This window comes from Pezoporus occidentalis, unplaced genomic scaffold, assembly GCF_034315485.1.
Source record: "Pezoporus occidentalis ecotype Australia unplaced genomic scaffold, CSIRO_AGI_Poc_V1 ctg50, whole genome shotgun sequence".
NCBI lineage: Eukaryota > Metazoa > Chordata > Aves > Psittaciformes > Psittacidae > Pezoporus > Pezoporus occidentalis.
In genome coordinates this window covers 4,075,746-4,100,467 of record NW_026915836.1, presented here as the reverse complement: position 1 = coordinate 4,100,467, position 24,722 = coordinate 4,075,746, and the positions used below count along the sequence as shown (strand labels likewise).

Sequence of the window (24,722 nt, the reverse complement as noted above, 5' to 3'; positions counted from 1 at the left end):
GGAGCGCGGCGAGGCAGTCGGCGCGGGATGGTGAGCGCTCGGCGTATGGGCAGGTCCCGGTCCGGGAGCTCTGCTCTGGCTGCCCCGGCGGTGGCCAGCGTAAGGCACCCAGGCAGAGCCGGTGAGAGGGGAGGGAGGCTGCAGCGCAGAGCTCGGGGTGTAGAGAGTGCCTGCACTGGTCTGGTGAGAGGAGGGTGCACAATGGGCAGGGCTGCACTCGGTGCTCCCTGGTGGAGGTCTGGTGGAGCTCAACCCCCTCCAGCAGGGGTTGAGCTGCAGGATGCTGTTAATAGGCTGCGAGATGTCAGGGAACTGAGAGGAAGCAGGAATGCTTGCTCCCGGCCCAAACTGTGCAGGGGCCTCAAGCTTCCCCTCTAGCTCATGAAGGAAAGAAGGAGGCGGTTAATCTGGGAAGCTGGGAATTAGTGACAAAAAAAAAAACAAACAACAAAAAAAAAAGGAGGAAAAGGACAATCAAAAGCAAGGGGCTTCCCCCTAAATCTGCTGTCCCCAAGCAGAACCCTTTTGCTGTCCTGCAGGGGGCTAATGAGGAAACGCACTCGAGCCAGAAACAGCCGGCTGATGCCCTGGTAAAGAAGATCTCTACTGGTGCTGCTAGGAAAAAGCGGCGGGTCATAGTAGTAGGGGACCCTACTTTGAAAGGGACAGAAGCACTCATCTGTCGGCCTGACCCCGTCTGAAGGGAGGTGTGTTGCCTACCAGGGACACGGATCAGGAATGTGGCAGAGAGGCTGCCTGCTCTAGTAAGTCTCACGGACTATTACCCGCTTCTGGTAATACATGTGGGTGCTAGGGGTATAGACAGTAGTAGCCTGGGGAACATGAAGAAGGACTACAGAGCCCTGGGAGAGGTGGTTAGAGGCTCTGGAGCTCAGATTGTCTTTTCATCAGTTCTCCAGGATACAGGGGAGGATCTAAAAATAGCTAGAACGGTGGTGTCATAGTCAGGGGTTTGGGTGTCTTGAACACGGGACCCAAGTTAGTAGGCCAGGTCTACTGGGTGCTGGTGGAGCTGGTCTGATGCCCGGCACAAGCAATCCAGGAGGTTCCTTGATTGTGTGGAAGACAACTTCCTTCTGCAAGTAATAGAGGAGCCGACAAAGAGAGGTGCCATGCTTGACCTCGTACTCACCAACAGGGAAGGGCTAGTTGGAAATGTGACGCTCCAGGGCAGCCTTGAATGCAGCGATCACGAGATGGTCGAATTTGAGATCCTCAGGACAGTGAGAAGAGCGTGCAGCAAGCTCACTGCCCTGGACTTCAAAAGAGCAGACTTTGGCCTCTTCAGGAGCCTGCTTAGTAAGGTTCCATGGGATATAGCCCTAGAGGGCAGGGGGGCCCAAGACTCTTGGTTGATATTCAAGGATCACTTGCTACAAGCTCAGGAGTGTTGCATCCCAACTAGAAGGAAGTGCAGCAGGAGGGCCAGGAGACCTCCTTGGATGGATAAGGAGCTGCTGAGGAAAATTCAAATGAAAAAAGAGGCTTATAAAAAGTGGAAGCAAGGACAGGCAGCCTGGGAAGAGTACAGGGATGTTGTCCAGGAAGCTAGGGACCAGGTTAGGAAAGCTAAGGCCGAGTTAGAATTAAACTTGGATAGGGATGTTAAGGATAACAGGAAGGGATTCTACAGGTACATTGCAAATAAAAAACAGCCTAGGGAGAATGTAGGCCCCCTCAGGAAGCTCTCGATTGAACTAGCTACACAGGATTTGAAGAAGGCTGAGGTTCTGAATGACTTCTTTGCCTCCGTCTTCACTGGCAAAGGCTCTGACCACACCACCCAAGTCTTGGAAGGCAGATGCAGGGACTGTGAGAATGATGACCTCGGGCCCACTGTAGGAGAGGATCTATTTCGAGACCATCTTGAAAGTCTGAACGTGCACAAGTCCATGGGTCCTGATGAAATCCATCCGCAGGTCCTGAAGGAGCTGGCGAATGAAGTTGCTAAGCCGCTGGCCATCATGTTTCAAAGATTATGGCATTTGGGTGAAGTTCCCGATGACTGGAAAAAGGGAAATATAACCCCCATTTTCAAGAAGGGGAAAATGGATGACCCGGGGAATTACAGAGCAGTCAGTCTCACCTCTGTGCCTGGCAAAATCTTGGAGCAGATTCTCCTGGAAGGCATGCTAAGGCACATGAAAATCAACAAGGTGCTTGGTGACAGCCAGCATGGCTTCACTAAGGGGAAATTCTGCCTGAACAATTTGGTGGCCTTCTATGATGGGGCTACAGAACTGATGGATATGGGCAAAGCAGTTGACATCATCTACCTGGATCTGTGCAAAGCATTCGACACTGTCCCACATGACATCCTTGTCTCTAAATTGAAGAGACATCAACTTGATGGATGGACCACTCGGTGGATAAAGAACTGGCTGGATGGCCGCATGCAAAGAGTTGTGGTCAATGGCTCAATGTCTGGCTGGAGACCAGTAACGAGTGGTGTCCCTCAGGGATCAGTGTTGGGACCGGTCTTGTTTAACATCTTTGTCACTGACATGGACAGTGGGATTGAGTGCGCCCTCAGCAAGTTTGCCGATGACACCAAGCTGTGTGGTTCGGTTGATACACTGGAGGGAAGGAATGCCATCCAGAGGGACCTCGACACGCTTGTGAGGTGGGCTGATGCCAACCTCATGAAGTTTAACCATGCCAAGTGCAAGGTCCTACACCTGGGTCGGAGCAATCCCAGGCACAGCTACAGGTTGGGCAGAAAAGAGATTCAGAACAGTCCTGTGGAGAAGGACTTGGGGGTGCTGGTTGATGAGAAAATGAACATGAGCAGGCAGTGTGCACTTGCAGCCCAGAAAGCCAACCATATCCTGGGCTGCATCAAAAGGAGCGTGACCCGCAGGTCGAAGGAGGTGATCCTGCCACTTCACTCGGCTCTTGTGAGACCTCACTTGGAGTACTGTGTGCAGTTCTGGTGTCCTCAACATAAAAAGGACATGGAGCTGTTGTAGTAAGTCCAGAGAAGGGCCACGAGGATGATCAGGGGACTGGAGCACCTTCCGTATGAAGACAGGCTGAGAAAGTTGGGCCTGTTCAGCCTGGAGAAGAGAAGGCTGTGTGGAGACCTCATAGCAGCCTTCCAGTATCTAAAGGGGGCCTATAGGGATGCTGGGGAGGGACTCTTCATTAGGGACTGTAGTGAAAGGACAAGGGGTAATGGGTTAAAACTGAAACAGGGGAAGTTTAGATTGGATCTAAGGAGGAAATTCTTTCCTGTTAGGGTGGTGAGGCACTGGAATGGGTTGCCCAGGGAGGTTGTGAGTGCTCCATCCCTGGCAGTGTTCAAGACCAGGTTGAACGAGGCCTTGAGTGATATGGTTTAGTGTGAGGTGTCTCTGCCCATGGCAGGGGGGTTGGAACTGGATGATCTTAAAGTCCTTTCCAACCCTAACTATTCTATGATTCTATAATGCTGGTACAGTTTAGTCCAGTTACAGCAAAACAGGGTACACTGCCATACATTGATTTTCATAGCTCTGTATGCAGTTTTTGCTGGCTATATATGTATATATTAGCTCAACAGAAAAGTCATATTCTTGTTAACAAAACCTCAGTGTAAGTCCCAGCTAAAGTTGCCTTTACTTGAACTTGCATATGTCTCCATCACTTCTTCCAGGATTTTCTTTGGGGATCTCTTCATCACACCCCCCCTTGCATTCTCTGCTGTGCTTCCATGTGTGCTTCCACAGCTTCCAAACCTCTTCCCATACTTGGCTCCAAGCTGGATGCTTCCCAGTCGTCTTGCAACACTATCAGACCAAACCTATGGGTGTGAATGATCATCTAAATTCTAGTTTTCCTTCCAACAATCACTTCTTCTTTCCTATCAGTCAGATAGGCTACCAAACCAGCTACAGCAGAAGGCCAACACAAGCCCAGTTATTCCAGCAGGACAGGTGAGTGTTAAGCAATACTGTTACCTGCTCATTCCTGGATTTTCCTATAGGAAGACAGAGAATGAATACAATTTGGGAGAGGTATAATTTTTTTTCTTACCATCAGACTGCGTCACCAGCCTATTTTCCATTGCAAAGAGGTTTCCCTAAGCACAGACCTTATTTTTCCCCACACAAGTTCTCTCTGAGGCTATTGCCCATTTAGATTCATTGGATATTTTAATTAGAACTTAACAGCTACCCCGCCAAACTGGCTAAGGCACCTCTGTGTGTACATCTATCTTCCCTGCTGCTTCTCTACCAGCAACAAGGCAATTCCTCCTGACCGGAGTAACTCCTCCATGCTTCCTGAAGGGAGTCAGCATCCCCTCAGCCCCTGCACACACATTAACACATCCTTCTCCAAGGCAATAACAAGCTGGAGGCAAAAAGGGGGAGAATCTTCCATCTGAAGCAAAGACTCCAAGTCCAAGTCTTCATAGTGAAGCTCACCCCAGTAGTTTGAAGGGGGTTTGGTATCCCAGGCTGTTCTGTTAAAGATGAATAGGAAGAACTGTGTATTGATGTTAACTGATTGCCATGGGAGTTGTCCTGCAACAATTTTGGACTGGTAAACTTGAAGCTTACGTCCCTGCTGGTTATACCAGCAGCAGGATGAGTTGGAATTCCAGAGAGGAAGCATGAAAAGGGCACTGGGGAGCTGCCTGCGCTTCACCGATGTCCTCCTTGCAGATGGGTTAGGTACCAGGCTGCTGTAAAACAGCACTGAGGGAACTAATCCACAACCCCAAACAAAAAACTTGCCTGTGCCTGAAGTATGCTCAGGCTTTTACCTCTGCGAGCTGGGGAAGCGAAGGGCTGCATGGTGCTCAATGTGGTAGGGGTCCGATCCCTGATGGCTTTGTGTCGGTCTTTTAAACAACCTAGTGACAAACCAAGGGAAGAACCTAACTGGGGTGACTGGTAAAGACAAACCAAGCCAAGCTGCAAAGTCTGACCTTCTTCGTATCAACTTGAGTGAGAACAGGCAGACTGCACAACACACAGTGGCAGGAGTAGGAAACCGAAGCCCCATATTGACTCAGACATCGGCCTGAATCCTGCATTGACCCAGATCACAGAGATTAAAAGCACCTCAATCCTTCAACTAATGAAGTAGGTAAATGGATATGAGTTACTGATGGTGTGATGCTTGGGTTACAGTTTGTGTACAGCTTGCAATCAAAAGAAACTCTTTGGTTAACTGATGAATTTATTCCCCTCACCTTTCCTCAGCCTGTCTGGAACCAGCACTCACACTCTTGGAGCATCTTGATCCTGCCACCAATTCTGTGAGGGATGCTAAATGCTAGTAGCTTTAGAAATGCAGTAGTACAGAAATGGCTTAGCTTTCCCCCATCAGTGGCTTTTCTTGTCTTTATTTACACTGTAAGATGGTCAACTAGGGAAGTGGCAACTTGTTTTTATGGATTTGCATGCTGAATTCAAACTGCTGCTCCTCTATTTCATTGGAACCATTAGCTGCTGCTGTAACAAAAGAAGTTGTACAAATAATTGTACAGGGATATGCAGTGGGACACTTATATGGTTACTGAACACACATCCCCGCCATAGAATGGGCAGTGCTCCAACGGTAAGTGACATCTAGTACTGTTATGTGACAGTGATAGAGAGAGCAAACAAGGCACTAACAGCACTTGTTACCAAAGGAACAATTACAGCACTAGCAGTTGTGGGTGAATGTGAGATCTGTGTAGAAAAGCCTGTACCTCTACCATGCTGCTTTGAGAGCAAAAGCAAATGACACTGAGCTACCCAGTTGTTGCATAAGGAAGGAAGATGGTACAAGCAAGTCAGGGAATGTTGCAAATCGCTTCAAAGTTCAGATAGCCCCAAATATACCACACTTTCTATAACAACAACAAGCCCCAGCAGTTGGAGCTTGCAGCAGTGATTTGTTGGGGTGTTCAGATACCACAGCCATGGCTGCTGCATATATATTCAGGCTTAGAAAGTATTTTGTAGGTGGAAACTCTCCATTTTCACATGAGAGGGACTGGGCTGCAAGTGAAAAGAGTCTGCTTGTCACAACTGAATACCATCAAAGTACCAGAAAAGAGGAATTATGGGATTGGGCTTTTTCACTTCTGTTTAGGAAGCAACAAATCATGGTGCTTTACAGCAGGGCTGTCTTACCCTTGAGAGTTGGGATTGCAGTTTTGGAGCACTTCCATGCAGCAGTTCTGAGCCCTGTGAGCACCAAAGTGGGCAGGGATCAGGGCCCATTCATGCACAGGGGCACTAGGAAGCCTTGGGCTGTAGTTTTGTAGTTGGATATCCCTGTGTTACTAACTGCGTCTATTCTGACTCTCCTTACAAGCTAAATACTCTGGGATCCTTCTAAACACTGCAGGGAAGTACCTCATCCTAGGCATTAATACAACTGCCAGCCTCGTATGTGCTGCTGTTTTGTAATCAAAGGCATGAAGACTGCAATTAGCTGCTCATCTTTCAAGCCTTTGTTTTGAAGAAGGTAACACTCCCAGCTACAACCAAAATGATGAAGACAGCAGAAACTGCAGAGCAGATGAGTAAATAATAACCCTCTGACTCATTTCCTAACTCAAGAGATGTCTGGAAACCGACATTGGCATGTCACAGAGCAAAAGGCTTCATCTTCCAGCAATTTCACCTCTTCTTTTTATTGGAAGCGAAGAGAGAACACTCTGCAGTGCATGGGACTTGTGACAGTGTCTTGCCAAGGCCATTCACAGAAGAACCTGCACTTTGTGGTATTTAGAGGCACACTGTGCTTTCCAGCACAGTGCCTGGCCAGGGGTTCAGCAATCCACCTTCCTGAACTGTTGGCACCATGGGGCTTTTTGGTTTGGGTTCTTCTTACCCTCTGGGCTGCAGGTCACCAGTGGGTTGTTATTTGTGATGTCAGATCGAGATTGATTTTAATACAAAATTGCCTTGCTGCAAGGAAGGCTGAGTTTTAAAGAATAACGGGAGTGTGAATTAGAAGGAACCATAAGCTAAGAGAACCCTGCTTATGTTCAGGAGTGAACTTAGTGTCTGAAGGTCTCCATCACGTCGGCCTGCTTTCCTTTGCAAATGGGTTGGTTCACAAATGGACCTCAAGAATCCAGGAACTAAATCCATCACTCTTTGCAATCCTAAGATTCCCTTAAGCTGCAAAGAAACCTATCTTTGAAGTTGGACAAGTAGGATGGATGTGCTATATAGGGTTGTGCTCATTCCTGAGCATTCTAGAGGGAAGCCTTGCCTTGGATGCACCCACAGAAATTCAGGACAAGAGTAAATACATGATACAGAAATGCTTCACCTCACCTTGATGACTTGCAGTCTGGATTTAGGACGTCAAGAGGTAAAATGCTAATGCAGATAGGAAAAGTGCTTCATCTGAATGTAATTTGAGTGTCACTGCCGTCCCAACTCACCCAAATAAATGACTGCTCTGAAATGAGGCTCAGGGAACATTGTTCAGGGTTTCAAACAAAGGGATACAACAAATGGAGATGGACCACATTATTTCTAAAGGCTGGTCCAGAGAAAGACCCAAAAAACCTGAGCTTTCAGAAAGTCCAGGCAGTGCTGATCCCTGTCTAGAACCATTGGATGCCAGGAATTGGTCAGCACCAGTGGAATTCAACACCCCCAAGAGAGAAGCCCAAATAAAAAGAGGAAATACTTAAGAAAGCAAAAAATCATTAACAGCCCTTTGCAACAGAAGAGAGCTTCCAAATCCATCAATTGGCTGCTTCATTCTGTTTACACAGCACTAGTTTGTTCTCAAGAGCTTATTAAAACCAGCATCCTTTCCAATTCGAGTAGAACAAACCAGACTGAAACCATAACCAAAACACGTGGTCTCCCTGCAATCCGGGCCATTATCAAGTGTGCTATTTTGAGTTAACACAATTATTAGCAAGGGTTTTGCAAACATTTTGGATGCGATTCAAAACAGGCGGGATACAGATCTGCCCGTGTTTGCAGTAGAAACAAAGACGTGTTGAGGTCCTGTTGGCCTCCCTGGCAGTGCTTTATGGACCTCACAAGTGGGCTGAGATGCGGTGCCTGGATAACAAACCTTACCCTTCCCAGCTACCCCAGCAGCACCAGTACAAGCAGCAATGGGAGGCTTCCCACCCGCGTGTCCTCACTGAGACCTGCTTTGTGTCTTTCTACCCTGCCCCAAACTGGCTATCCTCCTGCAGGATGTCTTCTCATCCCCATTACTCAGTTACTACCAGTCAAACCAGGAGACAGCAACAACAAAACAACGTTTTTCAGCCCCATGTGATGCCAGCTGAACAACCCAGACCACATCTTTGCTTGGCATATTATCTTCTCCTATGCCTTCACCTGGCTATGGCTCTAGGAGGCCTCTCATACAGTCATGTGCCCTTTTCTCCTACCTATATTGCTTCTCACCTAATTTCCAGTGAAATTCCTGGTTGCCATTAGCATGACTGCGCATACACAGCCTTCACAATGCCAGCAAAACAGCCTTTTGTCCAAGGTGACACAGTTACCTTTCTCCCTCCCTTTTTACTGCATCTGTCAGAGGTGGAAACTTTAACTCCATTTGACTCCAAGTATTTAACTGAGCCTCTTCAGCACCAATGCCTCATCATTCCCTGCTCACTGAGAGGTTGCAAGAATGCACCTTCAGTACCTCTATTAACTGACTGTAGAGGGATCACAGATCTCTGATTCCGGCACCTTATGTGCCCAAGATGAGTTTGTATGAATCCATGCAGTCATGTGTGTTAACTGGTACGAGTACTGAGGTCTGACACAGATATCCTATTGGGAATAGTCACTGTATTTCTCTGGGCTTATCCAGCACTCAAGGGAATGGGCATGGAGCTACTCTGGAAGAGAGATAGAAATAACCCCGTGCACAAGGTGCAGTGTAGAGGTGCAGCCTCTCGAGCCCTCATAGAAAACCTGCCCTGTGCAAGGGGTCCTGGGCAGCCTCAGGTGAATTCTGCATCTCAGAACCCCACCATCAGACACAGCTTCATGAGAAACAAATAAACCAGGTCTTTAAAAGGGGCCAGTTTGGATCCCAAATTCTCCTCCTTGACCCAAATGAGGACCTCTCTTTACTCACCAATAGTGAGAAGATGTCAATATTCAACATTATGGTGTGTTTTCATCACTGTGGTTATGAGCACTGCCTTCCTCTGCATTTCACCTGGGCCCTGGAACCACACCTGTTTCTTTCCTGTACAGTTATTCTGCATAAAGCCATCAAGGATTTGGGTTTGTTTGCTTGAAACCTGTTTGCAGCCACGAGGTGTTGAAATTCACACTTGTTTTCAAGCGCTGGAGCAGCCCTGGGGGATGACAGATCACAAAAGCAAGGCCAATTGCTTTCCAGAAGGAGATAGATCATAAAATGAAATAGATGACAAAATAAAATGGGCCACTGTAAAAGCAAAATGGAACCAGTGCGAGGTGGTAGCATAAGCAAGCAAAAAAGCAGGCAAAGAAGAAATGTACAGGAGCTCACCCCACCTGTTCAATCCACAGAAGTACTCAAATAAGTGCAGCGGTATTCAGTGGAAACGGCACAAAAGCACCATCATCCAGCTGCTTTACTCTTCTCTTATAAAGATGGATTTAGTACTGAACACTGCAGCTCCTTTCAGAACATGAGGAACCGAGGCTGGGCACACACTATGAATCACAGTGAGTTCTATCTGCATTTCAGCGTGGCACTGGTTCCCAACTAATGAATGCCTGTAACACAGATGAGGTGTGAGGGCTGGTAAACTCTGTGGGGCTTGTGCCAGCTCTAGGCAGAGAGTACAGACTTGTGTGGATTTTCCAGCAGGGGCCAGATATCACCCTGGCTGCAGCCAATGGAAGTGGTAGCAGAGCAGGGCGAAAAGGAAGGGGAGGTGGCAGCAGCAGCCCCACAGAGAAGAAGCCCAAAGATGCTGAAGGCAATGAGGGAAGCAAGGATGCAGTGTGTGCGGTCCAGCAGGGCACAGCGTGAGGAGTGAGCATTAAAGGGTGCCAGCTACAGAAGGGCTAGGAATGGGTGCTCTGTGTGATACTCTGCTCCTGGCAGGACAGAATCCTTATGGATCATTGCATTAACTTGGCAGAAGGATGCAGCAAATGCATCTGTCTTTGTTGGACAGTTCTGGTGTGAAGGACTGCACGGGTCTAGGAGACCTGACACCAAACTCTGCAATTATTAGGCAGGTAACCCAGCAAAGGGCTGCTGAAGTGGCACAGTGCAAAGGAGCATTGCAGGCCCTGCCTTGAACTCAGGTTAATCTTGACAGAATAACTGGAATAGAATATACAGTATAAAGGAAACACAAATTTGTCGTTTAACATAGCACAGCGGTTGGACACCAGAAGCAGTCACATTGGCAATAGCAATGGAGATGGATGCTAGTCAGCAAGATGTCTAACCCGGGTCAGTGAGCTACTCAAAGAGACAGAGGTGTCTTGGTCCAAAGCACACATATTTCAGTATATATATACCCAATATATATTCTTAAGGTTGTATATATGTATAGTTTTAGTCCAGTCATATTCCAATAGGTATTTAATGTTTTTAACTGTGGCAGGGAGATCAGGATCATGAATTCCCTTTAGAACCAGTCTTAGAATGGCATTGAGCTTTACTTGAGGATCGGCTCGTACTTCTGCCGCCTACCTGCTTTGTAGGAAAATGATTGGCTTTACTTTCCAGACACCCACTTTAATATTATTTTTTAAGGAAAATTTAGTATTTTAAAAAAAAAATCTTTTCAGAAAACTTAATTTTACATTTTTGATGATGAAATCTGGTCTCCAGGCTTGTTTGAGGTGCTGGTCCTTAGTGACATGTTCGTACATTTTATGTCACTGTAACTTGAACCACTTTGGTAGCGTTATGATCTCCAAAAACTACAGTAGAGAAGAATCAGACCACCAGCTTTCACAGAAGGGGGGAAAATGGAAGAGGAATCCAAGATACCCCTGTATAGGCATACATGACCAAACAGTTTAGCATGTTTTTCCTTTAGAGTCTGTTTTATGTTTTAACTCTTTGATCAATAAGAAATAATCTAGACAGGAATGACACCAACTGCTTGGTTATACCAGAATTATTCTGCTTCACCTCAAGCGAGTTCTGAGGCCTATTAAGCCAGAAAACAGTCTGAATCCTTTCTTTCCTTAAAAGCTGGCAGCTTTATAACAAAGAGCTAGACCGGAGTAGCATACATAGTCATTGCAATCTGTTCTGATCAGTGCTGGCTAATTAAGGCTGGAGCTAATGAAGGATGGTTTGCGTTAGAATCTGCACACTCTTGTTGAGTAACACAAGCGAGAACTGAAAACATATGTTACAACCGAGAAGGAAACAGCACTTGTACAGCTCGTCTGAACAGAGGCTGTAGTGTCACTGACAGCAGTTCATTCACAACACCTATTTGGACCTAAGGAAGGTGATGTCTCTAGGGTTAAAGTGTGAAATAACTTACTGGTCAACCCCAGTGCTGGAAAAGGGACACTAAAAATGAGAAGGTTAAAGTAACAGCGGTGGGCTTGAGTGGAAAACCCTCAAAAAAGGCTTTATTCTCTGTAAAAAATCTTTTCCAAGGATTCAGATCTGTTTCATTTGAAGAAACCTCAATGCAAATTTCTGTTAGTTTCACTGTTTATCCCAACAGCTCAAACTGTCTCACCTGGGACATCAACAGGAAAAACGTTCTGCCATTGCTTCTTGGTGCTTTCCTGATGGGCTAAGCAGGACTGGTGGGACTTGTGCACCTTGAATCCCATGTTCAGTTCTGGCCCCTCACGACAAGAGAGACATTGAGGTGCTGGAGCGGGGCCAGAGAAGGGCAGCGGAGCTGGTGCAGGGCCCGGAGCACAAGTGTGATGGGGAACGGCTGAGGGACCTGGGGGGTTCAGTCTGGAGAAGAGAAGGCTCGGGGGGGACCTGATGGCTCCCTACAACTGCCTGAGAGGAGGATGGAGCCAGGAGGGGCTGGGCTCTGCTCCCAGGGAACAAGGGGTGGGACAAGAGGAAACAGCCTCAAGCTGCCCCAGGGCAGGTTTAGATGGAGCTGAGGAACAATTCCTTCCCCAGAGGGTGCTCAGGCATTGGAACAGGCTGCCCAGGGCAGGGCTGCAGTCACCGTCCCTGCAACTGCTCACGCACTGTGGAGACGAGGCCTCAGTGCCATGGGTCAGTGGTGGCCTTGGCAGTGCTGGGGAACAATTGGACTGGATGGGCTTAAAGGGCGTTTCCAACCTGGCTGAGTCCATGATTCTATGGTTTTCCAGGCCTGGGTGATGATAAGTGTGTCTACAGCATGATTTCAGGTTGGAGCCCATTATACTTCCTGTGATCAACAGATTTTATACTGTTAAAAAGTATGTTGTTATATGTTATAAAATACGGTTGGCTCATCTTTTAGGAATGGTCAAACATCTTTAATATTCAAGACGTTTGGCTACCTGCATTCACAAAGCTCTTTCTTGAAAGTGAAAATACAGCACTGTTTTCCCAGCAGTCTTTAACTTTCTGCTTCTTAAACAGTCAAGCAATCCTGCTATTTAGATTGCAAGAACAGCAAGACGACCATTTGCTCTGTTTGAATTTTCCCCAACCTGGTTTGTTTGCTGGTTTTATAATGTGTGGAAACACTTGATTGATAACTGGTTTTGTAGAATGAAATAATACAAGGAACAAACCAGAGTTCTGAACTCAAATTACCGCAGCAGTATGAAAAGCCTCATAATCAGGCTTAAAAACATGCTATGTTGATACCTGGTAATTCAGGGTGGAATTCATCTCTTCCAAAAACGCAAGGTCACACGCTACCTAATCACATTCACACTACTACTACAGCTTTATTTCCCTCACAATCTTTGTCTTTTTAGTTGGTGTTGATCTAAGATGTTAGAAGCAATTGCAGGCTATGGCAACAAGCAAGAAAAAGCTCAGTTGTTAACCGTGCCTGCCTCTTGGAGATAATTCAAACGGAACAAAATCCAGGTCATTGGCCTTTTTCAATAGACCCCCGGCAATATTTACCCCGCCATAAATAGCACAGTCACATGAAATAAAACCGTGTTCAGTAAAGCCTGCAAAACAAAAGAACAATTTACAGACTGAAATGCAAACTATGGCTCATGTGTTCGCTGCGGAGGATTAAGTGAGCTTGCTGCACGCTCCGTGCTTAGCGGCTGGGGTGTCAGAGCAAGTCAGGTCACTGAATGTGCTCCATCCTTAAGCAAAAGCAGGGAAACGCTGGGCTCTTGCTCTGGATGGTGACCTCTGGGAGACAGCTTTTGCTGTAATGTCGTGACTAAGAGCTCCTCCGCATAAGGAAAAATCACGGGCATTACTGTGCTGCTTTAATTCCACCACTACGGCTCTATGCTATGGGAAAGGCAGCACATTTCCCCAAGGTAGACCAGCCCTAATGTGGAGGTACATACCCCTCAAATCTCAGTAAGACTATTCATTTCAGGTGCTGACAAAAATAAACCTTTTTAGATAATATAAAAAGAGAAATGACCAAAGGACCATGAACATTATTTAATCTCTCTAAAGCTCCCATCAATCTTTTTTGTGTGCTTACCCACAATTCAGACTTTATCTACAGTCTTACTTCTATTTTTTCCCCAAAGATCCAGCTCTGGGGATCCTGCTCCTAAGAATCACAGCTTTTAGGTCTCTTTTGCAGCTCTGGAAACAGTTGAGCGAAACTTCAGAATGTGAAACAACTGCACACAAAGGTTTTGTAACCAATACAACAAATGAGTAATATCCACAAGTGCATGTGATTTGATTTCATTCATTAACCAGGGAGTGGAAGGATTGATTATAATTAATCAATATTTAGGTCTCTTTCTTACTAGGAGCACTCATTCTGGTTTTGCAGAAGAAGCTTCAGCAATGCCCCTGGAAAGTGATAGTTGGGCATTGAGCCTGGTTTGAGAGGGCAGATCTGCAGACAGTGGGTGCCAGCCCACTTGCTAGCTGGCCGTGGAGAAGTGGCTGTTTGGCTAACTTGGCTCTTTGTTTCCAGTTGCTAAATCACAGCAGGGACAGATGAAAATAGAAAAATACTTTTCTGCTATTATTCTCCAAGGAGAATAGAATTACCAGGGAATAGAGTTACAATTCGAAATGCAAACCCAATTCCTTACAGAAAACATTCTACACTGTCGAAGTGCTCAGAAACCCTGGTACTGTGAACCCTTTTCATCTTGGATTTACAGAGAGATTTCCCAATCCTCTTCATTTCGCTTTGCTACAGCCTATATATCTGGTTTGCATCTCCTGGCCACGTTTTGTACTTTTCTGGCTGCCACATTCATTAAGTTTCCAAGAGCAGCTGATTCTTAGCACGCAGTAATTCTTGTGAGCCTGCTGAGAAGCTGACAGAATAAACCTTGCTGTTTGTTTGTTTAATTCCTTTCACTGAGCTTCAGGAATTAGTTCCTAAAGAACTCAAGCTTCCAGGTGCTCACTTTAACACGCAAACATTTCCTAACAGAAACAGCTCCCTTTCATTTTCTGTATGCTGTGTTGAACAACCTTTATAGAACACTAAAGCTGAGGATAGTGCTCATTGGCATTTACAAAGGTCTGCTTTGCCCTAGACAAAAGCATTTAGAAAGTGGTAGTGGAAAGGCCACATGTTTTTTGTTGTTGGCAGTGGTGGTCAGTTGTTGGGGAGGGTTATTTTGTATTTCAATGAATACAGGTGCCATTTATTACATTTAAAAATGCAATGAATCCACTCCTTTTGCTGAAGATCTTTCCCTGTTTTATATATAAAATGCAAACAAATCTTCAGCACAGAGAACAGCTTAATAAATACACATATGCTCATGCTCTGTAGCTTTCTGTATGGAAATGTCATTATGGCAAAGATGCTAACTGACTTTGAAAGCTTAGCTGTAAACCTATATCCCTGAGGGATGCTTTGCATCTTACTGAGCCAAAGTGACTGCTGCTGAGTTCTCAGACAGCACTGCTTCCACCCAGAATGACGGTTCAAGGTACAGGTAGAATTAAGGAGTTAAACTGGGATGCATTTTCATTGGATCAGTGTACATGTGTGTGCCTGTGTGTAGAAACTTGATAAACTACATCTTTTCTTTGCAACACAATCGTGCTGGATTGCCTGACAGAACGTTAAATGAAGAGGTCTTTTAAAGTAACAACATGAATCAGAGCTAGTTTTAACAACCCATTGCCTGCCCATATCCATTCACACAGTTTTCCCTGGGAAGACTGTCTTGATGTTATCCAGAGGTATGCCAAAAGAAATCAAACCCAAGGCTCTTACAAAGAAGGCCTCATCAGCTAATCTCTGCCTTCCAATCCCAGAGTTTCAAATCCTGCCCTGGGAGGAAGGTGCCAGATGGCCCCTGAGATAACCAATGCTGTATTATTTAAGGATTCATCAAGCAATAGACTTAGGAACACTTCTGCTAGATAGCAACTAGCCAGTGAAGACCACAGAGTATGTAACCATACAGTTTAACCTGAAGTGAGTAATAGCACACTTGGTTTTACTGGGACAGTACAAGTGCTTAAACTTAACTCCATGTATGCTTGAAAGAGCGCAGCTCCAGCTCGAAAAGTGTTTTAAGTTAGCTGAAATACCCCTAAAAAACTGATGGGGGTAGTACTAAAGACAGTGCAGTTGTAAATATAAGCACGGCTGTTGCCAACAGGGCTTTTCCTTAAAAATTTTCATTTTGAAAGGGAAATAAAAGTAAGGTTTCATATTCTTTCTCCACAAACCTTCCTGGCTGAGGGTTCACCCACTTAGGGCATCCTCTTTACTAAGAAGATATTCCGTAACATCTTTACTAAGATATTCCTCCCACTGTCTCTGAGAAGAGCTAGATTCCTTGTAACTTGGCCTCTAAGCATCAGTACAGAATGGGAAAGCAGAGCTACAGTTAACTCCTTGTTTGCTAGCAGCCAGGCAACTCCCCGTAGTAAAAACTCCATAGCAACCTGGTACCATGGTGCCATGCTTTCAAGCCGAGTTAGTCAGGTTTCTACAAGTTAATGGTACATCATGTTCCCATTCACTTTTCAAAAGGTCTCACTTCTGGGTAAAAAGGTGCTAAGAAGGAAATAAATCTCTTATGATTGAATGAAAAGAACTGCAAGTGTGACTTTTAGTTAAATCTGCTCCAGAATGTTGCTTCTTTGTTCTGAATAATGATTGTGAATGATAATGAGCTTTCTTCCAAGTCAAATTAGAGACACGCGTGTGGTTTTGCAGAATCAGTGCTTCAGTGCACACTGAGGGCTCCAATTTAAGAGTGGGAATAGCTTGGCATAAAATTACTATTCACAGCATTCTCTGCAGAGACCTCAGACTTTGATGAATTGGGTTTGGAGCCAGTAGCTTATAACCTGGCATCATCACTGTGTGCCTTTAAATACACTCTCAAAACCAGGAGGTTCAGAAGCTGACTCAGAGCAGCTCCGGCAGCTGTGTAGGAAGCAGTATGTGCAGAAAGCAGGGAAGGGCAATCTCCAGCCTTCTCAAACGTAGCTATTTCAGACTGACAGCCAGTGCTCTTGCTTTTGGTTTTCTCTCCAAACACCCCAGTCCCACAGGCCTGCATGCTCCAATGGTTTCCCACGTAATGCCACTAACTTTGAGTGGATGTTAACTCAAACATTACCATTGCAGTTTGGGAAGCTCTAGCTGGTCTGTAGAGCTGCTGCCGATTCTGTTCTGAAACAGAAGAGTTACCTTAAAAAGACAAAACAAAACTCAACAGCTAAAACCACTTCTCATTTATTGAAGAGAATAAACCAGCTTGTTTTTGTTTGGCTGACTCAGATTTCACCGATGTTTCTGTTACGAGCGATACACGAAGATACGGTCTGGAAATATCTCCCAGTGCAATTGATATGAAAATCCTATCATTGCAAGCCTACACCTATTATTGACCAAGGTCTTCGCGTCATGAATTTCAGCTGCCAACAGGCTTTTACAACATAAACAGCAATGAAAGCCACTGCAAAGCCCTGTAAGAAGAAAATACTTGAAGAAGAAAAGATTTTAAATCTCAGCACTCAGATAAAGCTCTTCATTAACAAAATTCAAGCTATTTAATTGATGAAACTTTAAGGCAGCCTCTTTCACACTGGGAGCATGCAGCAAGGCTTGAGTTGCCAATAAACAGTGCACAGGGGACAGTGGGCAGTGTCAGCTTCTAAAAATGGGTGCAGAAGAGAATGACAGCTGGTGGAAGGCAGGCAGGAACAGAGGAACACACCGACACAGGGTCCAGGCCTGAGTGCTCTTGATAGGAGCTGTGAGCCATAAGGCAAACCCTGAATTAACCAGGTGAGGAACGCAAAGGTATTTTTACTGCAACAAACCCATGAGTTGGCAGTTTGAAAGACAAGCGCCCAAAGACTGCCATGTTGTCTGTGAAATGGATTTGGTCATAGATAAAGAACTACAAAGTCTACACACCTGCAAGAAAGATAACAGCATATTACGCTTGTCCCCTGCTATTTCTAGCTATGCTGTATCCATAATTGAAATTAAAGTATATAGGAAGGGAATTCTCTTAGAGAACTCTTCATCCCTCTATTTTGAAACACTGAAGATGACTTCCCAAAGGCAAGGAAGTCGGGAGATGCACAGGTAATAATCATACATTAAAACATTGCGCTGACAGAGGAAAGTAAAAAGGAAGGAATGACAGAAGGAAACACAGACAACAGTTTCTATTGAACAGGCTTCCACAGTCTCAGTCTTCTTTTATGTTTGCATAAAGCTATAATCTACACTTGGCTTTTGATTTATGGCTTATACATATAAAGATTAAGCTCTAAGTCATGAAGGCATTTAGCAAACATTTCTGGTTACCTTGCAGTATTTATGTCCTACCACAGCTACTGAAACTTGAGTGTGTATTTAAAATATACAAATACTTATTTGCTGAATTGGTACCTAAAACCATGCAGTAAGAAGAAATGTGCTGATGTGCATAAAACTTCTATGGGAATGACTACAGCCGAAGGCATCCCACATGTATGGAGCTCCAAAGGGGGAGCTGCTCCCACATGGAAGCGGGACGGAGCAGCAGTCAGACTGGCACACACCACCGTGATTCTGACGTGCTGCTGCAGCCTCGGGTCTCATCTCTCGTAGCTCAAAGCAGAAGCAATGAGTTACTCCATAAACATTCCCTCCTGGAAAGCTCAGCACGTGTTTGGCCGGGGCAGTTCTGTGCCTTCAGCCTACAAACGAGACTGTGAATCAGGGGAGAAAGTGAGCGCTATGGTAACGCGGATATTCTGGAGCCGAACTCAGCCGGAGAGGCACGGAAGCCACAACACGTGGATGCGCGGGGAGTGAGGGGAAACACAAGGCAGCAGCACTTCTATAAGAGGCACAGACCGCCTCGCTCGCTGCTGAACCCCCTTCCCGTAGCTTCCCCCCATAAGGAGCATCCCCCGTCCGGCGGCTAACGGCTTATTGAAAGCACCCAGGGGGCTGCTGCGCTCCCAGCCACACCGGAGGACACCAAAGCCGGGTCCCCGGCTTGACCGCGGCCCGACTGAGGCTGGGCGCCCGCGACGGGAAGAGAACCGGGTCCCGGCGGCAGCTCCTCCCCGCCGCCGGTCACCCATCGAGAAGACCCACGCTGCACAGGCAGCAAAGACCCGCCCACCCTCCGTGAGCAGGCAGGATGACGGCGGAGGCGCGGGGAGCACTCGGCGGCAATTGAAGGCAGAGAACAGAGGCGTGTGGAAGCTGCCTTCCCGGCGAGCTCGGCCCAGAGGCGAATCCGGCCGATGACAGCGGGCTCGGCGCGGGCTGGCGCAGGCGAGCCTGGCTGAAGGGGACGCGGAGCGAGCGAGGCGGGAGCGGGGCAGCGGCTTCCCAGAGACCGGCCCTGCCCTGAGGAGAGCGGGAGTCCCGGCCGTGCTGCCCCCACCCGCCGCGGGAAAGTTTGGCGCCCGCCCGCCCGGCGGAGCGGAGTTGTCGCTGGGTTGGTTTGTTTGTTTTTCCCTTCCCTTCTCCCCCTCTTCCGCTCCTCCGCCGGCCGCCGCTCCCCCCCGCCTCCCCGGCAGCCGGCCCGGCGCCCAGAGGAAACGCCGAGGGAAGCAGGAACAGAGGAGCCAGGCTTCAGCCCGGACCCGGGAGCCTCCCGAACGCCCGCCGCCAGTCCTTCTCTTCCCCTCTTCCCGGCCGTGTGGTGTGCGCGGGCAGGGGGACCTGGGTCTGCCGTTCTCTTGGATTTTGTGGGGGTTTTGTGGTTTTTGTTTAAGCCCTTTTTTTGGCCGCCCGCTTCTTCTTCCGCTTTAATATATGCTTCTGGAGTGCGACGTCCCCCCGCGCCGCCTCACCGCCCAGCCATGTCGGCGGCCATCTCTGCCGCGGAGAAAGTGGATGGCTTCACACGGAAATCGGTGCGCAAGGCTCAGAGGCAGAAGCGCTCGCAGGGCTCCTCGCAGTTCCGCAGCCAGAGCAGCCAGGTGGAGCTCTCGCCGCTGCCCCAGCTCAAAGGTACCCGTCTGCGTCTTTTCCCCCCTCCTCTCCTGCGCACCGCAGCCCTCCGGCTACAGGTGCCGGTGCCCTCGGTCGCCCGGGGCTGTCTTCTGACACCGCTCGCGTGCCCCGCGCTGCCCTGTGGCCGCCTGCCCTGGCTTGGCCTCTTCTCTGCACCCTCTGCCCTTTAGCCGTGTCCTCCTCCGCTCCCGGTGCTTTCCCGGGTGCTTCCTCTACTCATATAAATAGGTGTTGTACAGGTTGGTTCTCCTTTACTGCCCCAGGGACTGACTCGGCTAGCTCGCCCCCCTTTTCCTGAGTAATTTAGGAGGAAGCGTAGGGCGGGCAGGTTTGCTTTTTGAGGGCTTTCTGCGGAAGATGTGGACGGTAAGTTGAGTTCAGGAGTGCTGGCAGTCTTGCTCCTAAACCTCGGAGCGCGTGGTGGCTCCTCCCACGGGGGGACTTTGCAAAGAGGAACTCTGTGCCTGTGGCATAATATGCTGATTTACCGGAGAGAGTTGGCGTTTGGCTTCTAGGTTCCTTTCCATCACTTTTGGGTAGTATTTGAATGGCGTCTTGGCTTATTTTAATGATCAGGAGTTGCCTCAGAGGCCTTCTCCTGCATAGTGGTGTACTGGGAGCACTCGCAAGTGAATGGAAACTGTAGATGCTGGCACTGCTGACAGTAAAGTAGGTAGTGCAGGTTTTATCCTTTGTACGGGAGCTAAAATCTGAAAAGACTCGGTTTGTTAGATTGCAGAAATAAAACAGAAGCTAATTGCAACATTTGAGCATCAAAATAAATTTGCCGGTATTTCTTCTTTTAAAAAGTATCGATTAGCAGAGAATATAAACTGTTTGACAGGGACTTGGGAAATAAGGGAGAGAGATTACCGTACCGGAACCCAGCGTATTAATTTTACTTGCACAAGTGTTAAAGTCTTATGTTTTTTGAAGCTGCATGGACAAGTTCCTGTGTGATGTACTCTAGGTTACCCTGCTCTTGCAGGGGGGTTGGACTAGATGATCTTTTGAGGTCCCTTCCAACCCTTGGGATTCTGTGATTCTGTGATGCTGGAAAAAGTCTGATGACTGGCAGCAAATACCCAAAACCTGAATTAAATAGAGCAAACTTAAAAATCTTGCAGGATACTGTGTATTTTTGTTTTCCTGTTTGATTTCTATGGCTTTTACTGCCCTGTCTGTAGTATTTCAAGACTTTCATTTTTCTCTACTCTTGAGTGGCAGATGTCCGCGAACAACAGAACTGGCTATTGGCAGAAATGTTATTAAACACAAATAAGCTTGGGCAGGGGAATAACAAGGGGAGTTTTGGGGGCTTTTTAGCATGTTTGTTGCAGCAGCTTCGGGTGTTACTTTTAACAACAGCAGGGGTGTTCTTGCTGCTTGTTTTGGGCTTGCTTTTCTCTGTGAAGTTGTGTCCTGTGTTAGTGCACTAGTTTGATTTGAGGGATTTATAACCAGAATAATCAGTTTTAAACTGATAGCTCCTGCTGTTCATGTGCTGCTTTGACAGTGTATTTTCCTCAGAGAGCATTTTTATAAAGCAACACTTGAGACCTTGTAAAAGCACTTGGTAAATATTGCACATAGGTGGCAGACTTCAGAAAGTTGGAATCCTGATCCAGCAAGCAGTTAAACATACGGACTTTATGCAGGGAGTAATTCCAGCTTCAGTCAGCAAAATGCCCAAGTTTACATTCTTTGCTGAGCTGGGACTTTAATATTAAATTTGTAACTCCATATGATTAAGTCTTACAGTTTTGTGAGTGTGGTTTTACAGCTTTTTTACTTCTAATACAGAGAAAGTTTGCATGGCATCAGCAGCTCAGATGTTTGGAAATTTGAGGTCATAAACTATCAGAGGAATTCCTTCAGTTAGGCAGAGTTTTTATAGGAGTTTGAATTGCCTTAAGTTCTTAAAGGAAAATCACAACTTTTTATGCTTATGATTTAAAGACTTGTCCTCTAAACCTGCTTCAGAACATAAATTGTGGGCAAAGTGTGCTTTTAGGAGTTATAATATGCAGTTGTCAGGAAGTTGGGCAGCACTGCTCTGCATGTTTTCTCCCTTGGGTTTGTGATGTTAGAGGATTGGGAAATCGTAGCTATAAGACGTAGGATGATTCCTCTCTATCTGCCTTATTCTTCTTCCTTTTCTCTGTTGAACCTCCCCTGCCACTCAAACTAAAAAAAGGTGTGGGAAAGGAAGTGTTTGCTCTCTATATGCATTTGTAAACCATTTTGTTCTAATAAAGGAAAGGTGAAGCTTTGCGTTGAAGTTAACATGGAATTCGATAATAGTTGTGATGCTGCCAGTGTGGTATCATCAACAGAGTAGTAGACAGTGTTCTGACAGGGGCTGTGAAGTACATTCACTATACTGATGCCTGTACAGCATGCACTTAGGAAATTAGATGAAAAGACTTTGCTTTTCCAGGTATGTTCTAATAAATGGTTAAATGTGAGGTGTTTGAAGCCTGTATTGGGAGAAAAGTAGTGCTTTGTAGATGAAAAAAGCAGTTGGGTATTAATCTGCTGTAAAATCTTTCATCTTGTTTATAGTTACCTGTTTCTGAAAAGTAATGAAAAAAGTATTCTAAATGAAATATAAACCTCCACAATAGGTTTGTCATACTGGCCTAAAAGACTGATTTACCTGGAAGGAGAGGTGTTCCAGAAGAAAAAGTACTCATCCACTTTAAAAACTGCCTTCTTGGGTAGATAATGTTGTGGGTATTTTTTCCCCTTTATCTAGGGACTGTTGTTTGTTTGGCACTGAAATGGCCAGATCAGGTTGTGTAACACGCTTTTGTAGTTGTGTTGTTGGAAAGCCTGTAGACAGATAATCTTAAAAGTACATATTTCTGGAGTTAATCGTCCTGCTGCTGTGTATGACCAAAATGCCTTATTTTGGCTGCGTAGTGTATTGCTACTAGGAGCTTATCCGTAACTAGTAGGGAACAGTCCCAAATAGTAGTTGAATTTCTCTTTGGAGGTTTTGTTGTGGGAGTGAGATTGAGATGAGGGGTAGCAAGACTGTGTGTTGTTAACATTCAGCTTATTTATTGCATGTGAATATAGCTATCATTTTAGCTAGAAACTGCAAAACCTGCTTGATGTCAGCATACATACAATAAATTAGCAATGTGTTCTTCAGTTAAGCAGGTTTCCTATGTATTTGTTATTCAGGAGAGTGTCCATTTTACTGTATTTTGTAAAAGCTGAATAAGAAACAACTGCAGACCCAGTGACAGTATTTAAAATGTTAAACCTCTTAGAAGTTGAAGTTACTTTTTTCCCATCTCCTTTTCATTGTTACTTTATAGTTTGCATCATGCAAATCCTTTGAAAAATGCGCAGCCAAAATAACATGCTGGTTAACAGCAGGATTTTATCACTCCACGGGCAATTCAGAGTGTTGAGTTTAAAGAAATCTGTCAAAGGAAGTGTTATTTTTAACATCTTAACATCTTTTAACATATTTGTCTCAATAGCAGGGTGTTTCAAAACGAGACTGCAGGACTGTAAGGTCATCTTCATTTTTTAACAAAAGAGGTGCAACTTGACCTCGGAGCTTGATTTGACTCAATACAGTAAAAGTACACCTACTCGTTTTTATCACTTTTAAGTGAAGAAGCATGTAAAAATACAGGTGGAAATGGTGAATAGAAAACACAACTTGTTGCTTTTAGTACTGTTAATATGGTCTGTCAGGTTGTAAAGTAAGTAATACCTTTTTCTTTTCCCCTATGTACCCAGCATGTCAAATGCAGCTGGAATGAATAAATGTTTCCTGATGCCTTTCCGTGATCTTCTCAGTAGTGAATATCCATTTGGGAAGATACATGTCACCACAGGCTTATTTACTACATTATGTGAACAAATATACTATATCAGCGAGCAAATGCATAAAAAGAAATTCTCAGTTTTCGCTTCCAAATGAAACTGTCTCCCCACAGAGAAATCTCTGTTCCTTGCAGCAGAACAACTGGAAAGTGGTCCAGAAGTCTTTCAGCCATAGGCAAGTGATCGTTACAGTAATCTCTTGTGGGGCTCGGAAAGTGGTGAAGTACCCTGGAATAAGACACGTTTAAGACAACCTACCGGTGTGTAGTTTCAGCAGTGAAATATGGAGCCTGAAATAGGTGTTAACAATTGTATTTTCTTTACTTGACCCCTTGAGAGAGCTTGGTGGGGTTTGGCTGAAAACCAGGTGCTGTGTTCAAGCTAAGCTTTTGTGGGAATGTTCCAGGAAGGCCTAACAAGCTTGCTTATGGGTAGAATTTTAATGTTACTACATCTATCAGGGTCATTTCAGACCTTCAGCTTTGACTAGTTTGAGTCATACAGTGTGTGCTTGAGTGACAAAAATAAGCAGAGTTAAAAACAGCTGAGAGGAATTCTCTTCTCATATTAAGTTGCCTTTGCTCCCCAAAGCAAAATGTCCTTCAGAATTTTAGGATGGTTTACATTTACTACAGCCTTAATAAATGTTTGTGAAATGTCAGTTTGCTGTCTCAGATGTGCACTTTTTTTTGTATCCCTTGTGGTTCATTGTTATTTCCTCTCCTGCAGTCCCCCATCCTCTACCTTTTGTATTCAACATCCCTTGCAACTGCAGTCTTCTTGCAGGCGATTTTCCATAGGAGAGAATCTCCATGTCAGGCTAAGAATGAGGATGTTCTGTAAGGAGTTTAGATTTAACTCTTGCGTGTGATCCGAGGAGGGCATACTGCAAAGCAGTCAGAACTTCTGGTTAGTGAAGTTGCAGTCTTGAGAAATGGAGAACCTATAATGACTAAAAAAGCTTTAGGGTTGTTTTTTAATATTCTAATGTAGTTCACTGTTTATTGTTTTTGTTTTCTATATTAAGGAACTGTTCCTCGTTTATGGAGCGGAACATTTAGTCTTTTATTCTTAACAAATTGACCTTTTTATCCTTAGACTTGAATTTTTGGTCTCAGAATATACTCCCATCAAGAGTAACTCCTAAATATAGAGCCTATTGACAGTCTTCACATGAACTTTTCTATTTAAATCTTTCACATCTTCTGTGTGCCAGCTTAGGGTCAGATTTCTTTTTCCATATTCGTTGCTTTCTAGTTGAGGCACATATTAGTTTTGCAGGTGCTGAATTTAATGTTAGTTGCTGTAGGAGATACAGATGGAATTGCTTTATTGCTCCAGGCTATCTGGTCAAAAGAAGATGACTTCAATC

The 24,722-nt window shown here is 45.6% G+C and overlaps 1 protein-coding gene across 1 annotated transcript in view; it reads left to right on the top strand.

The window, feature by feature from the left end:
* Positions 1 to 18,705: 18,705 nt before the first annotated feature.
* PPP2R5A (protein phosphatase 2 regulatory subunit B'alpha) overlaps positions 18,706 to 24,722 on the top strand; it is a 46,802-nt gene continuing 40,785 nt past the window's right edge. Inside the window, exon 1 of the mRNA XM_062637101.1 lies at positions 18,706 to 19,498. Within this exon, the coding sequence (XP_062493085.1) occupies positions 19,348 to 19,498 (151 nt within the window). The 5' untranslated portion in view covers positions 18,706 to 19,347. The remainder of the gene's footprint in view (positions 19,499 to 24,722) is intronic.